The sequence below is a fragment of the Mchenga conophoros genome, linkage group LG3, assembly GCF_057382185.1.
Source record: "Mchenga conophoros isolate Kocher_MC1m ecotype Shallow Benthic linkage group LG3, M_conophoros_male_GT1.1, whole genome shotgun sequence".
Lineage (NCBI taxonomy): Eukaryota > Metazoa > Chordata > Actinopteri > Cichliformes > Cichlidae > Mchenga > Mchenga conophoros.
In genome coordinates, this window is record NC_140528.1 from 29,297,722 (window position 1) to 29,315,497 (window position 17,776).

The 17,776-nt window shown below is 43.4% G+C and overlaps 1 protein-coding gene across 1 annotated transcript; it reads left to right on the forward strand.

Annotated features, from left to right (window-relative positions):
• The first annotated feature begins 14,203 nt into the window (after window positions 1-14,203).
• On the forward strand, window positions 14,204-16,757 carry LOC146578032 (E3 ubiquitin-protein ligase TRIM21-like). Its single transcript, XM_085256625.1, has one exon. It carries the CDS (start codon window positions 14,204-14,206, stop codon window positions 15,842-15,844), a length of 1,641 nt encoding a protein of 546 aa, XP_085112751.1. The 3' UTR covers window positions 15,845-16,757.
• Window positions 16,758-17,776: the final 1,019 nt, after the last annotated feature.

A 17,776-nucleotide genomic window follows, 5' to 3' on the forward strand; every position in this document is an offset into this window, starting at 1 on the left:
TGTTAACACTCAACTCCCCCCCTTTTTTGACACATTCCCATGTGTCAAATCAACGGAGCTAGAACATTAAAAGGTTAGTGACCTCATATCTTAGAAAGTATGAGACCTTCCCCTATCCAGTGTCGTTGCTCCAGTGTTGTCATCCTGTGTTATGGATTGAAATCAATTTAATTGACATGTTAGATCTGTTTAACTCCTGGCTCCACCCAGAGCCTGCGTCCTTAGAATTGCCAAGAAACAAAACCTGCATTAATATGAACTTCACTTGAATATGAACTCGTTGACTACTTTTTGACACAGCAAAGGAATATTCTCCTTTTCTCGAGGACAGGCACTGACTCCCCCTTATCTCCTGGAGCCAACTGTCCCTTATGGAGACACAATATTGCAGCTACAAGGCTTTGCAGACTGTTAAGTTGATCTGTGTGTAATGTTCTGAATCAGGTATGTAATATTAAATGAATGTCGTTTAATTAACTGCCACTACTTAAAACTTATCAAAAGATATAACTGAAAAAAGATCACAAAGAATAACATGATATCAGTGTTATGTAAGCGCGTGCGGCCTTCTATGCTCAAAGTCACTCCACTCCATAGATCAGCCAAACACCGCGCTGACTGTAGCTTTTAACCCTTATTAACTTGAACACAACTCTATAATGAGCAACAAACTGCAATATGTCTAAAAATGATCATGATTACACCTGCAATGGGAGATCATATGATTATCCTGACACCTGTAAATAGAAGGTTAACCTCAGGTTATAACAATCACTGGAACACAAAAGTTAGTACAATGTCAAAAGCTTCAATAAATCATTAATGCAATGCTTGTTATATGATTCTGATGCAATAATAATGCTGATGCTGAAATAACAGTAAAACACCCCCTTTTTATCCCTTCTACTTCAGATATAAACGTTTATAATTGTATCTTTACCAGCCTCTTTTAAATTTTATTTCCCCCCATTTTTCCCTCACTGACCACAGCAGGGGAAACTTAGTTTTGATTCAGCCATGGATGAAGCTCACCTGATTCATCACTGAGCCCCACCGGCACTGGCGTCTGACGGGGTGGCACCGCATGCTCTTCCTTTAATGTCACTATTTTCAACCTGTTAATTAGAGTGCTTAAACATGAAGCAGACTGCGTCCACAACAAGTCAATACAGCTGTAAATGTGGCCAATTATCAATCTATTACTATTATTAATGAGTCTGTCCTCCTTCCATGCCCTGGTAACTTGTCCATCCAGAGCCATATGATCATGAAATATACATACAACAAGCCAAACCACACCTTGGTCACACCAACCCTTTTCCGCCCTGAAGATGTCCAACGCCATCTTAGTCTGGACTGTCAAAGGGTGACTTTAACGCTGACTGTTCCGACAATCCATTTCATAACATTTCCTGGTCAGATTTGCCAATCTCTGCACACTGGAATAAACATAATCAACATGGTCAACATTTTACTGCGTGTGATTTCACCATCTTATCGATTCCAACGCTCCATCCTTATGTGGTTTGCGACATTATATTTATCTAGACCTCCACTCTGTCTCTAAATGTATGAAGAATCTTTCATGTTTGGGGTCAAATTTTGAGAATTTGACCATAAGTGAAAGTTATGGTGTTGTCACCCCCTTTGGGGCTTACCTTTCCCAGCTTTGAGTCCAATTCCTCCCTATTCTTTGCAAGTACCCCCTGTTGGTGGCGAGAAACTGTTGGTGTGGTCAAGTGGGTGCTGTAAAAACAAAAGCTCAGAACAGAACAGTTATCAGTCATGTACTTCATATAAAATTAGCATATATTGAATTTCATATTGATCCTCTGAGTGCAATGGTACATTTTAATTTGAATTTCTCAAAGCTAAACACAATAATTTTCTTTATTTTGCTCTTGTTCTTGTGCAGCACCACCTCTCAGCACATGCCCCTGTCGGTTATATCCTACTTTTAAATTGCTGACTATTTCAACAAAGCACCTAAAAGACGGGGCCCAGTGTTTATCATTACATATCTCCATTTTGAGTGTGACAAGTCTATCATTCCCCTGTTATTCATTTTTTGGCCTTTTTTTTTACCGCTATAAAAGTTAATTGACTCTTTACAGTGGCCTGCTATGGTTAATAATAACATGTTCAGTCATGAGTGAAATCAAACCTTTTCTTCACTTTAGCATTTAACATTCCCAACCATATAATCTGATACATTAATCGAAACACAGCTACTAAAACACAATTTTCTTAATGCAAACATCAGTAACTCAAAATTAGCAACTAAAGGGTTCAGTCTGCAGTTCACACTCCTGTGAAGCTACAGCCTCCCCCTTTAGTCTCTCTCATCCTTCTGTTCTTACAAAAACAAAACAAAGCAAGACAAAACACCCACCCTTCTTTTACAGGCTGGGTGAATTGTTTGTGGACATTCACTAATCCTAAAGTCGGTACCGTTTTTGTCTCAGTATCAAGTCAGTTAAACTTTTAGTCGTCAGTCCATCACAGTCCAGTCACATGCATACATCCACACACATTCATACCAGATATTGCTGATAATGGAGTCTCACGCGCAACCTATATCAGCAGGGATGATGAGACAGAGTACCGGGCTGTGGTCGACTCCTTTGTCACGTGGTGTGAGCAGAATCATCTGCAGCTCAACGTGGCAAAGACCAAGGAACTGATCGTGGACTTCAGGAAGACCAGGAAACACTTGACCCCTGTTTCAATCCAGGGGGTCAGTGTTGACATTGTGGAGGACTATAAATACCTTGGAGTACACATTGACAATAAACTGGACTGGGCTAAAAACACCACAGCACTTTACAGGAAGGGCCAGAGTCGTCTCTATTTTTTGAGGCGACTGAGGTCCTTCAACATCTGCCAGAAAATGCTGAGGATTTTCTATGAGTCTGTTGTGGCCAGTGCGATCCTCTATGCTGTTGCATGCTGGGGGAGCAGGCTGAGGGTCGCAGATGCCAACAGACTTAATAAACTGATCCGTAAGGCCAGCAATGTTGTGGGGATGGAGCTGGACACCCTCAAGGTGGTGTCAGAGAGGCGGATGCTGTCCAAGATAAAGACAATGTTGGATAACACCTCCCACCCACTCCATGACATGCTGGTCAGTCACAGGAGCACGTTCAGTGAGAGACTGAGATTACCGAAAAGCACCACTGAACGACACAGGAAATCATTCCTGCCTGTGGCCATCTCCCTGTACAACGCATCCACTTAACACACTGGTTACTGCTACAACTACACATGTTTCTTTTCCAAATATTTATTTATGAGTGACTTATGTATGTATGTATGTATGTATGTATGTATATATATGTATATATTGTACTATTCTTAGTTAGTGTCTTGTCTGTCTTGTCTTAATGTTGGTTTTAAAATGGAGCACTGTAACAAAAAATAATTTCCCCCAGGGATCAATAAAGTATTCTGATTCTGATTCTGATATTCGAGCCTACATCACCAGCAAGATGACGTCATCATTTTAAAGGAAAACAGTTCCTCGGTTTTTGGACTGGATTGACTCGCTGCAATCCTTTTAGGCTCAGGACTTCTCATGTGATCAATGTCCCATCTAAGTGAATTTCTCCCACGCCCATTATAATCATGGAGAAAACACTTTGCGACTGTTTTCAGAAAGAATATTTTATAGCGCTTTAAAGTTCAATCTCTCAGGCCTGGATTAAAGAGCTGATTTGTTAAATCAGGAACTCACAAAATACCAAAATATCACCACCGGTGGATCACACCTCTCTGATGTTCTTATCTCAGTGCACTGTAACAAAAGCAAAAACAAACCTAACCAATAACATACTAATAAAGTAACAAATACTGGGGCCCATTGCAAACATGTCCAAGCATAAACCATCTTTCTCTCTCTTAGAGAAAGAAAACAATCCAAACCTCACTGATAAAATACACCTAGTGTCAAACAAAACCCAAAAATCAACCAAAACTTCACCAGAAAGTTTTTCTCCCTCCCGGGACAATACTGTGTAGGAGCACAGATACCGTAACTCCTTTTTGCACTGACAAAAACATGTTGGATTTACTTGATTCAATAGTGGACACTGGCTGCACACAAATGTTTTGCTTTGGTAGAAACTTAAACAACTGAGTTAAATCAACACAACCTTTTCATATTCGGTAAACCTGTGCCTTTTGTGTTCATAAAACACGATTGAAACATGTTCAGATGGAGTCAGTTGAGCTCCTGGAATATTTTAATCCTTCAATTCTGTCAGTTTATTTCAACACTATTCAATAACTTTTATCCAAATACTACTTGGTCACTTAAATACTACATGTTGTCTTCACATTGCATGCGGTTCAACAAAGTCTACATCATGGTTACCATAAAAATTGAATGGGTCTACAACAACTACTATCCTCCTATCTTTATCCTGGTTGCAGCAGGGCTGGGAAATAACCCTGAAGTGATAGGTTACCAGGCAGGGTACACCCTGGACAGCTCACCAGTCTATCAGATAGAAACAAATAACCATTTACACTTACATTCATGGATAATTTAGAATCATTAATTAACATAGCTCTAATAACTGTATGGCTTTTCACTGTGGCAGGAAACCAGAATACCCAGAGAGAAACCACTGCAAACTAGCCAGACTGTGGATTTGCACCCAGGACCTTCTTACTGTGGAGCAACAGCACTAACCAGCATGCCAACAATGTAGGAAATACAGGAAAGCTATGATTTCCTGTATTTGATGCAGAATTCTTTTGTTCTTGCCCTTGACAGGTTAATCCACAATAAATAGCAACAGCATGCATGTGGTGTGTGTGTTGTTGTCTGCCTCTTATAACTCCAGTGATTTTCCTGTAGTTTGAAGTCTTATGCGGTGTTGTGAATTCCGTGAGTTCAGCAATAACCACTCTTAATAGATTGTATCGTGTCATCTCAATGAGAACAAATTGAGTTGTTGGATTTCGTACAGATCTTTAAAGCCTGAGGTAATTGTGTTAAATACACGCGAGATGCTTACGTAAATCCAAGGGCTGGCCCCTTTTTTTTCAGTGTGTTCCTCCTTCAATTAAATCTCACTCACAACAATGTGGCGCTCGGAAATAAGGCTCACACCGTTAATTCATCATTTTCACTCTGTACCACTGCTCCTTATCAGGCCGTGTGAAGCACAGTAAACAATTCAGTGGAGGCCTTAAGCCATAAACAGACATCACGCACAGACATTGTTTTCATAACCAAACCGCCTTAGACCTTGTCCCCCAAATCTACACAAATGCCCTCTGGGCGGCATGAAATGCATTTAACCAATAAACAATCAATGGCTTCTTGTTGTTGTAACAGATTCTGTATTTGGATGTTTGTGTGCAGCATTTGTTAGTAAAGCATTCTTCATTGCATCAGCGTGTGTGTGCGTCATTTCTCACTCAATCAACGAGTGCATATGTGTTCATGTGTGTGTTTCTCTTCGTTCTGAGTCAGTGCATGTAGATGTGTGTGTTTGTGTGTGTTTGTGTTCATCACTTTCCTGTTCTGGTGTTCTGGGTAAACCGCGGCCTGAAGCGTGCCCTGGGGTCCTGCCCTCCTCCATCTCAGTCTGTTTGCATCCATTGATGCTGCTGCTCAAAGTTCTGTCCATACTGGTTCTGGCCCCAATTGAGGCAGTCCTTTTCTCCAGTGTCCTGCATCTTCTCCTTGTTCCGCTCCTCCTTAAGTTGACCCTTTTGCTTCTGTAGCTCCTTCAGGGTTTGCTCCTGCTGTTGGAGCTTTTTCGTCAGATTTGGCAACCTCCTGCTCCAGCAAGCTCCGGCCTGATTTCAAGTCCTGTGTCTGGGACTCCAAGCCTGATGGGTTCGATTATCAGCCAGCTCCTCCTGAGCCATGCTCAGTTTCTGCTCTGATGCTTTGAGCTCTTACTGAGGGCAGAAACCTCAGAGTCTTCTCCGTACAGGTCAGAGTGAAGTCCATTGATGTTTCCCTTGCTTTGTCCACGGCCTTCTGCGGCTCTGCTGTTCGGCTCTTCTCAGAGGTCAGCTCCTGGCCGAGCCCCGACACCTGTGCCTTCAGCTTATTTTCTCCTGGTGCTTTTGTCCATTCTGAGGTACCTCCTGACCTCAGTTACTCCTCCTGTCTCTGGCACGCCCTTTTTGCTGCCCGATCATCTGTGTTGGTCCGTCACTGTCCTGCACAGTTTTAATGCAGAATTGTTAAGGTCAGCATTGTTTTGCTCAGCCTCACTTTTCCTCCGGGCTTAATGGGCGTCTCGTCACAGCTCTGTCAGCTGAAGCTGTCTGGAAATCTCCCCCGTGTAGTGAAACGGGCCTTGGATTTAACGCTCTCCGTCTCCGCTGCATGAGATCGTTTTCCTGCAGCACTGTTGACGTTTTCAGGTTGTTGTTGTGGGTCCAGCTGCTGTAGCATTTGGTCAGGGTCACATCAAAGATGGTAGAGGAGTGAGCAAAGATGGTAGAGGGGAGAGCAGGAGTCCAGGTCAGCCTCGGCTTTCCGGGCCGACAAAGCAGCCTGTAACCAAACATAAAGAGAAAAAACAAAACAAACACAAAACAAAAACAAAACAAAAATTGGTTAAAAATATTTAACCAACTCAAAAAACTGCAGGCAGATGTTGTCCTTTTACAAGAGACCCACAGACCTCTTAGAGGTTCGAATGAACTTAAAACACCTGAGTTTCCTAATGTGTTCTCAGCTTGTTATAATTCTAGACAAAGGGGAGTAGCAATTTTAATACATAAAAATATTAATTTCACAGTACTTGATACAGTTATAGATCCAGAGGGCAGATTCTTAATCATTAAACTATCTATACTTGATAAAAAGCTATGTATTGCAAGTGTATATGGTCCAAATGTTGATGATCCCTCATTCTTTCACGGTTTTTTCAGTGCACTCTCTGAACACTTAGATGGCACACTTGTTCTTGGAGGCGACCTCAACCTTGGACTAAATGAAGACATGGATAGGCTCAATACAGCGGGAACTCAGCGTAATTGGCAGTCCACAAATATAATCAAACAGTATATGAGCGACTTTGGTCTTTGCGATGCATGGCGCTCCCTTCACCCCACCAGTAAGGAATATACTTTTTTCTCACATGTCCATCACTCCTACTCTCGTCTGGATTATTTTTTGGTCAGCAGCTCACTGCTGAGCGACATTTCAGACACTGAGATTCACCCTATAGCTGTCAGCGATCATGCTCCTGTATCTTTAACACTAATGCACAAGAATAATACTACGCCAAGTAAAAACTGGAGATTTAATATATCACTACTTAAAGATGAATACTTTATTAAATATTTTAAAAAAGAGTGGACTTCATATTTGGACTATAATGACACTCCCGAAACATCAGCTTCTGTTCTATGGGAAGCAGGGAAAGCTGTGATGAGAGGTAAAATAATTTCTTTCTCATCACATAAAAAGAAAAAAGAAAACAAAAATATTCAGGAATTAGAAAAAAACATCAAATCACTAGAAGAAGCCTACACGTCCCACCAGGATCAGGAAACATTGAACAAAATACGCAAAACAAAACTAGAATTAAATGAGATAATTGATAAAAAAAAAAAAAATTCTTATTACAAAGACTACGCCTACAAAATTATGAACATGGTAATAAATCCGGTCAATTTCTAGCAAACCAGCTAAAAATAAATAAAGAAAAAACAACTATATGTGCTGTTCAAGATTTATCTGGAACACAATATATGAACCGATACAAATAAACAACATTTTCAGGGATTTCTATAAAACGTTGTATTCACCACAAATAAACCCATCTAAAAAAGAAATTGATCAGTTTTTGGACAACATAACTCTTCCAAAATTATTAGACACTCAAGCAATGGCACTGGATTCACCACTGACACCAGGTGAACTCCAGGAAGCCCTGATAAGTATGCCCAATAATAAGGCTCCAGGTCCAGACGGCTTTCCTGCAGAATTCTACAAAGAATTCTGGTCGATTCTAGCACCAGTTTTCTACAGAACGTTGTTGGAAATCAAAGAAAAGGGCAGACTTCCATCAAATATGAATTCTGCAAACATTAATCTCCTGCTAAAACCAGGCAAAGACCCTGTATATCCCTCAAGCTATCGTCCAATATCCCTTATAAATGTAGACCTTAAAATAATCTGCAAAGCTCTCTCAAAGAGACTGGAGAAAATAACCCCCCTCTTAATTCATCCTGACCAAACTGGTTTCATAAAAGGTAGGCACTCATCAACAAATACACGTAGATTACTTAATTTGATAGACTACTCATACAACTGTGCACTGTGCAACTGGCTGTTGGATTTCCTCAGCAGAAGACCTCAAGCAGTACGGGTCGGCAGTAATACATCCAGCACCATCATTTTAAACACGGGGGCCCCGCAGGGATGTGTGCTGAGCCCCCTCCTCTTCACTCTGCTGACCCATGACTGCACTCCATCATATAGCTCCAACCTCTTCATCAAGTTTGCGGACGACACAACGGTGGTGGGTCTCATTAGCAACAGGGATGAGACCGACTACAGAAGTGAGGTGAGACGCCTGGCCACGTGGTGTGTTGACAACAATCTCTCTCTGAATGTGGAGAAGACGAAGGAGATTGTTGTGGACTTCAGGAGAATGCACACCCAACATGCTCCTCTGACCATTGACGGAGCGTCTGTGGAGAGAGTGAGCAGCACCAAGTTCTTGGGTGTGCACATCACAGAGGATCTCTCCTGGACGTACAACACCACAGCACTGGCCAAGAAATCACAGCAGCGTCTCTTCTTTCTCCGCAAACTAAGAAGAGCAGGAGCACCAGCCCCCATCATGTACACTTTCTACAGAGGCACCATCGAGAGCATCCTGTCGAGCTGCATCACTGTGTGGTTTGGAGCCTGCAATGCGTCCTGTCATAGAACCCTCCAACGCATAGTGAGAGCTGCAGAGAGGATCATTGGTGTCTCTCTCCCCTCCCTCCAGGACATTTACAGCACCCATCTCACTAAGAAAGCCCTTTGCATAGCGGCTGATCCCACGCACCCAATGCAAAGCTTCTTCAAGCTGCTGCCGTCAGGGAGGAGACTGCGGAGTCTCCAGGCCAGGACCAGCAGACTGAAGGACAGCTTCATCCATCAGGCTGTCAGGAAGCTTAACTCCCTCCCGATTCTGCCCCCTCTCCCCCACTGAACTCTGTCACACACACACACACACACACACACACACACACACACACACACACACACACACACACTCTCTGACTCACTCACTGGCCTGCACCAGTTACCAGTCACTTTGTGGAGCATTGGACTGCCATTACCTCATAAGACTTTGTTGTTACACTATCTCTTACCGTACATTACTAAATCTCCATTTGCACTATTTGCCTATTTGCACTACTCTGCCTGGTTTACATTCAATGTCATTTACCCTTACTTGAATATTGTATATTGTATATTGTATAGCTTTCTTGTTATACGTAAAATTGTATTGTATTTATTTAAATTTTTACTTTTTAATTATTTTACTTGCATTTTTTTAAATCACTCTCTTATATTTAAATGTTCATTTGCTATTTATCTAGGGTTTGAGAGTAACGAAATTTCTATTCTCTGTATGTCCTGTACATGTGGCAGAATTGACAAATAAAGTTGACTTTGACTTTGACTTTGACAGTAAAAACATTGAAACTACAATATTCTCTTTAGACGCAGAAAAAGCATTTGACAGAGTTAACTGGAAATTTCTATTTGCAACTTTACACAAAGTTGGTTTTGGATCCTCTTTCATAAACTGGTTAAAAATATTATATAACTCCCCAACAGCTTGTGTCAGAACAAATGACCAGACATCCTCCAGCTTCTGTCTCTTGAGGGGCACCAGGCAGGGATGCCCACTCTCCCCTTCACTGTTTGCAATTTTTATTGAACCACTAGCAGCAGCAATTAGACAGAATTCAGTAATTAAGGGCATAAAATGCAAGAACGTGGAACATAAAATCAGCCTTTATGCGGATGATGTATTACTCTTTCTCCAAAATTCACAAACCAATATCTCTGGGGTGATTGAATTGATAAACTCTTTTGCAAGAATATCAGATTACTCAATTAACTGGTCAAAATCTACAGTCCTACCGATTAATTGCTCCCTCCATAATTCCTCTTCTACACCACTGCAATCGGGAAATATAAAATATTTAGGTATTAATGTTTCTCCCAAGCTTGCAGATCTAACTAAATTAAACCATATCCCACTTTTAAAGAAGGTAGAAGGTGATCTGGCTAGGTAGAAATGTCTACCCATATCACTCATGGGAAGGGTTGCCGCTATAAAAATGATGGTCTTACCAAAAATAAATTATTTATTCTCAATGATCCCAACTAAACCGCCACAAGATTGGTTTAGATCTCTAGATTCATGTATGTCCAAATTCCTTTGGAAAAATAAACCCCCACGTACAAGCTTAAAAACACTACAAAAGACCAAGGATAAAGGAGGATTAGAACTACCTAACTTTCAGCACTACTTCTTAGCCAACAGGCTTCAGTTTATCTCAGGATGGCTAAAACATACCCTCTTAGATGAACCTTGGCTAGATGTAGAACAAGCACTTTGCAATAATCTAGAGATCTCAGACCTACCATTTATCAGCTCAAACATCCAACGACGTGAATGCTTTAAAAGCATCAACATCAGCTCTTCTCTGACAGCATGGTGGGAGTTTCTAAAATTGACGGCGTCTTCATTAATCCCATGCAAACGTACACCAATCTGGAACAACCCTGACATATTACAAAACAATAATATGATAAACGTTTCAGATTGGAGTGGTAAAGGAATCAAATATTTAGAACATATACTAGAAGGAACAGAATTTATTTCATTTGACGGACTAGTTACACAATATGGGATCAACAAGAAAAGATTTTTAGAATATCAACAAATTAAATCCATAGTAAAAAAGAAATTTAAACCGGGTCAAGTTGAACTACAAACACCACCAAGTGTGGTTCAATTTCTTACTCTTAAACCCCCCAAATTACTATCCAAAATATACAGAATGCTTTCTAAAACAGATGAATCAATATCACTTCCTATTGCAAAATGGGAAGCGGATTTATCAGTTAACGTAGACCAAAACTTCTGGTCTCAGATTTGCTTAAAAACCTTTCATCTAATCAGAAATCCCAGTCTTCAATTAATTCAATACAAAATATTACATAGAGTGCACTATACAGGTCATCGGATGTTCAAGATGGGCTTTACGTCTACCAACAACTGCTCACACTGCCAAACTAATTCACCGGACAATTATATCCACGCTCTTTGGTTCTGTCCACCAGTTCAGAAGTTTTGGCGCGAGATATGTGAAGACTTATCAAAGTGTCTGAAATGTAACATTCCAACTTCCCCCTTAGTGTGTTTGTTGGGCAGCTTAGATAATGTCACTTCAGAAAAGAATATAGCCCATATGGTTTTCACTGCCCTATGCATAGCCAAGAAAACAGTCCTCATGAACTGGAAAAATAAAAATAATCTTAATTCTAACCAATATAGAAATTATCTATTAGATTACATTAGTCTTGATACAGCCTCTGCCACCACATCAGATCAATTGCTCTGGGCTCCTTTGATCAGCTCCATCACCTAGTGGGGGTGGGGGGTCATAGTTTGGTCCCGCCTTCACTGCTGTGATTGGTGTGGAGGTAGGGACAGGCTTAGGGCGTCGGGGGGTTCCCCGGAGGCATCTTCCTTGGGGGGCTCAAACCGGGGTAGCGGTCATGTCCCATTGGGGGCTCTGTTGGCTCTTAGGTGACGGTTTCCTCGTGGCTGCGTGCAGCGGGGCTAGGGGAGGGTCTGTGCTGACGGACGTGGGTTACTGACCTGGTAGCCTGGCTGCCCCTGGGTGGGTCCGGGATGGGCGTGAGGTTCTGGAGGCGCTCCGTCTCTGGGCTGGGGCCCTGGCCGGGCCTCAGGGGCTTGGGTCCTGGTTGGTGTGTTGCCGGGGTGGTGGGCGGGTGGGTGCATGGGGGCCTGGCCCTGGCGCAGGGTGCCGCCGGTGCGTCGAGCCACCTGGGGGGCTCTTCAACTGGTGGTGGAGATTGTCACATCTTGCAGGAGCTTTCCTCTCTTCAGGAACTCTCTCTGCAGGAGGGGGAGATATAGGAGAGGTGGAGGAAGATCTCAGCCTGGGCGTCTATTGTCTTATGTAGTCTGGAAGATGAGTGGATGGTGGGGTGGGTGCAGTTTTTTCTGTGGTGGGGTTGGGTGGACTGTCCCGGGCTCTGTGGGGCCGGGCGGTGCTGCTGCACTGGGCCCCGGTCTGGATGGGCCTGGGCCCCCTTTCCCTGATGGGTCGTGGAGTATGGGGGTGCCTACTGGGGTCAGCGGGGGAGCTGGCCCCAGGGAGGGGTCACTTGCCCCTCCCTTCCTTCCCGCCCCATCTCCAGCTGCCTCCCTCTTCCCGCTCCACCACAACCACCCACACATGCAGGGCCTCGGAGTAGGGGTGTGTCACCAGGGTGTAGAGGAGGCTACCCCCCCCCCTCTGTCCCCTTCCGGCTGCCTCTGCCTCAATTTTATCCCACAACTTAGACATTCACATTACTCACACTCTCATTACACATACATATAGGATCTTGGGGGTGGGCACGATACACAGAACCCAAGTTACCATCAGGGTGTACACCTCACCCCTGGCGTCGTTGCCCACCTCTCAATTTTAAATACACGTAGACATTGAGGGCTAGCAGGAGGGACTATGCGCTTACCTGCTGCTCTCTGGCAGGTAGCTCCCTGCCCTCCTGGGTTTTAAATGCACCTTAGAACACACATGCATCAACACTACAATGAGCGGGTGGAGGGAGGTTTGGAGTCTTCTCTCACCCCCGTTCTCTGCGGCCTGCTGGAGCGGGGGGGCTAGGAGGAGGAGTTGGCCGTCCGACTGCGGTCTGGAGTGTGGGGCCTCCCTGCTGCTGCGGAGTCGGGGCGGTCTGCCTCTCCCCACCGTAGGGAAAAGGGTAACACCACCTGGGTCTGGGTGCAGTTCCCCCCTCCAGGGGCAAGGGTACCTAGACCCGGTTCGTAGAGTACGCTTGGGGAGTGTGATCGTGTGTACAGCGTCTCTTTATGTCTGTCTCCACGTCGGTTGAGTGTGAAGTGCACATGAGAGCATGAGGGTGGGAATGGATGTTTGTGTCTGTGTGTGCCTGTATGTTTGTGTCTATATGTCAGGTTGGGTATCAGACGCCACCTCTTTGGGGACATCTCGGGCCCTCCAAGGTTTGGAGGCCTATCTCCACCCACCACCACTTCCCCTGCCGGTGGCGGACTCCCTCAGGTGTCGGTGCGTTGGTGGTTCTTTTTATCTGGGGGTGGGCGTCCGGGTACACACCGGCTCACTCCTTGGCGGCCGCTCGCTCGGGCCATTTCGGAGGTGGGGACACATCCGGGACTTTTTCGCGTTCTCGGCTTGATGCGTACTTCGAATTGGAACAGTACTTAGTCTACGACTGATGACGTATCACGAGTACACGAGAACGCAAGTACGCACAAGTACGCATATTGAGAAAGACCCACTGACACCTCTGAATAAACATGTTCTCATAAATGCCATTAAAATACTGGATCAACAGTTAATGACACATTTCTGAGGTTTGTGATTCATCGTCCTCCTCACTGTCAGCTCTACTGGAACAGTCACTGTTTAATATTAATGGCTCGTTGATCTGGACTTACAATAAGAAGTATTTAGTCACCAACAAGGTCGAAGTTTACTTCACAGTAATTGATGGAATATATCCAACAAACTGATTTATTCAAGTATACAAATGATCTGGATGAATCTTGGACCTTCTGTAAAATAGTCAGAGAAACAATTTTACTTCTTTGTAACGACTGTATTTATCTTCATCCCCAAACGTTGATCCTGTCCATCTGGACGCTGCACTGTACAGCAGACACTACGATGTTAGGTTTGTGTTTGGATGAACCAGTTTGTGTCTGAGTGTATTGCTGGGTCTCCACCAGTTACTCTGAGAACTGAAGAAGCTTCTCTGATGAAACGTCTTCAAGAAACTCAAAGAAGTCCAGACGCTTTTCTCTCCAAGCTCCTCAGACTACTGACGCTTGTTTCTCTCTTTGTAAAATGAAATTTAAAGTGAATTTTGAATCAAATGTTTCTCTTCTTTCTCCCTCAGAGTGCAGACATGTCTGCTGCCAGCAATCTGCGATCTGAAGATCAGTTTCTGTGCTCCATCTGTCTGGATGTGTTCACTGATCCAGTCTCTACACCATGTGGACACAACTTCTGCAAAACCTGCATCAGTCAGCACTGGGACATGAATGTCATCTGTCAGTGTCCCATGTGTAAAGAGACTTTCTACACTCGACCTAAGCTGAGGGTCAACACTTTGTTCTCTGAGATGGTTTCTCAGTTCAGACGTGAAGCTCAGCAGAAAGCCAGCAGCAGCAGCTCAGAGCAACAAGCTGCCAAACCAGGAGAAGTTCCCTGTGACGTCTGCACTGGAACCAGACTGAAGGCCCTGAAGTCCTGCCTGGTGTGTCAGACCTCCTACTGTCAGACTCACCTGGAGCCTCATCTGACAGTGAAACGTCTGAAAAGACATCAGCTGGTTGATGCTGTGGAGAACCTGGAAGGCAGGATGTGCACGAAGCACGATAAACTCCTGGAGCTGTTCTGTAAGACCGACCAGACATGTGTCTGCGTGCTCTGCTCTGTTTTAGACCACAAGAACCACGAGTTTGTTCCTCTGAGAGAAGAATATGAAGGAAAGAAGGCAGAGCTGGAGAAGACAGAGGCTGAGATTCAGCAGATGATCCAGAAGAGACGACTGAAGATTCAGGAGATCACAGAGTCGGTGAAGATGAGTAAAGATGCTGCAGACAGACAGAAAGCAGAAGGTGTTCAGGTCCTCACGGCTCTGATGGAGTCTGTTGAGAGACGCCTGAAGGAGCTCATGAAGGAGATCGAAGACAAACAGGAAACTACAGAGAAACAGGCTGAAGGTCTCATCAAAGATCTGGAACAGGAAATCTCTGAGCTGATGGAGAGAAGCTCTGAGATGGAGCAGCTCTCACGCTCTGAAGACCACCTCCACCTCCTCCAAAGCTTATCCTCCCTGAAAGCTGCTCCACCCAGCAAGGACTGGACAGAGGTCAGAGTTCATCCACCATCATATGAGGGGACTGTGGGGAGAGCTGTGGCTCAGCTGGAGGAGACAATCAGGAAACTCATGAAGAAGAAGCTGTTTGAGGCTGAGCTGCAGAGGGTGCAGCAGCATGAGGTGGATGTGACTCTGGATCCTGATACAGCAAATCCTAAACTCATCCTGTCTGATGATGGAAAACAAGTGTATGATACTGATGTGAGGAAGAATCTTCCAGACAACCCAGAGAGATTTTCTCTGTGTCCTTGTGTTTTAGGAGAGCAGAGTTTCTCTTCAGGCAGATTTTACTTTGAGGTTCAGGTTAAAGGAAAGACTGAGTGGGCTTTAGGAGTGGCCACAGAGTCGATCAACAGGAAGGGACAAATCACACTGAGTCCTCGAAATGGTTTCTGGACTGTGATGCTGAGAAATGGAAATGAGTACAAAGCTGCTGCTGACCCTTCAGTCCCCCTCTGTCTCCATCCTGGTCCTGAGAAGGTGGGGGTGTTTGTGGATTATGAGGAGGGTCTGGTCTCCTTTTATGATGTAGGTGCTGCAGCTCTGATCTACTCCTTTACTGGCTGCTCCTTCACTCACAAACTCCACCCATTCTTCAGTCCCTGTAACAATGATGGAGGTAAAAACTCTGCACCTCTGATCATGTCCTGTCAATCAAACTGATCAACGACTGATTTAATTGGATGAATGATTGATTTTTCTTGAAGGGAACAAATGAACATATTGAGTGTAAATCCTCTACAGTCTCCATGTTTCTATAGAATCTGATCATCAGGACTCTGATTCACACTTTGATTCTCATGGAGTTTGATTTGAACAGAAGAAAAGTTGAATCAGGAAATGTTCCCACTGATGGAGACTCGAGCTGAAGAGCAAATATCAGAGAACAAATGTCCAAAAGCTTCATTTACAATAAAGTTTGTTCAATGCTTTGAGTGAATCCAGACTCATGTGTGGCTGTTATACGGAGCATCAGAGTCCAGCTGAGTTATGTTGGATACAAACTGCTTATTTTGGCTCTGTGAGGAGTTTTGTTCACTGAAAACTGATGAGCCGGATAATATTCAAAGAACTCTGTAGAGATTCATGCATCCATGTTCTCCACCTGCAGGTGTGGAGGAGAAAGGTGGAGCACAGACTGCTGCATCCTTCCAGTCACATCATTTTGATGATTATATTTGCATGTTGTGATGATTTGGGTTAAAGACAAACAGAGTTGAACGGCTGCAGTCACAGCATGAAGACGATGCTGAAGCTGAGCTGTCAGTGAACATGTTTCACTGTGATTTGATTTGAAGAATAGAAAGTGTGTGTGGCTGCTGACAGCTGCAGTCTCTGCTAGTCTGCATAACACACACACAACTTTCCCCCTGAGGCAACGATGCAGCAACAACACAACAGCTGCAGACACACACACGATTGTGCGCTCCCTTTCAGTCTGAACTCTCAAACACACAAACAAACTCTATCAATGTCGTACTGTTAAAGAACTCCTCCTTCTGCAGTAACAATGATTTGAGGTCTCTACCAGTGTCTCTTGTTTTGACCTTTGACCTCTTTATTCCTTATAACCAAAAAAACCCTTTTATCTGATATTTTCACCTTATTGATTGATTATATATATCTATTATATTTTCTCACCTTATTTTGACCTTTGACCTATGTCCTTGTTAGCCTTGATCTTCCTTCATCAAACGTGAAATTTCTTTCACCTTTGAACTTAAAGCTTAAATCAAACCTTTGTTAAAAAGCTTCTTACCAACTTGTAATTCCAACTCTCTGCATTAAACACGTATCTTATCATATAAACACTGGATCACTGAGAGAACTTTAGGCAGAACCAAATGAAGCAGCTGACCTCGTCAAACTCACAGCGACAGTAACTGACAGTGAATTATTTTAATCTTCTTCATTGTATTTGTTAGAAACATTTATTTTCCTTTAATTGGACTTTGGTTAAGTTCAATCCGATGTATTAACCGACCTTTGAGGTGAAGTGCAGCTGCGAAGAACGCTACGGCAGGCAATGAGGTGCGTTTAATGTCGCTCTGTTAATTTGAGCGTCCATAAATTGAATGTCTTATTTTTTCTTACTTTATTATTGCTAATTTATTGGAGAATTAGGCCTTTTAATCAAGATAGATTTTATGTTGTTGGTGGTAAAGATCTGGATGGATGTTTTATTTTATTCTGTGTTTCTATTTTTCAGTTTTACTTTTCAAGACTTGGTGAATTGCCTTTTTCTACTTTTTGTTTAGTTTTGTTAAAATTAGCAGCAGTGAGAAGTGTTGTTGTCGGTCTTGAATATATTTGATGTAGCCCACACTGTTAAGGTAAGTGTCATGTTTTTAGTTGTTAGTCTGATGAAGAATCTTTTATTTTTCTCCAAAAGTTGATTGTGTTTATCTGGACATAGTGTTTTTCAGGTCCAGCTGAATGCAGGTTTCCCCAGTCTTATACGTTGTGACAGCCACTATGGTGTGGTGTCCCTTTAAGACACCCAAGTCGAGGGTTGATGGTGTCATCAGTTTGTGCCACTGCTCTCTCTCTGGGATTATGAGGACACGTGCCTGCATGCTTCTGCTTAACGAGGGA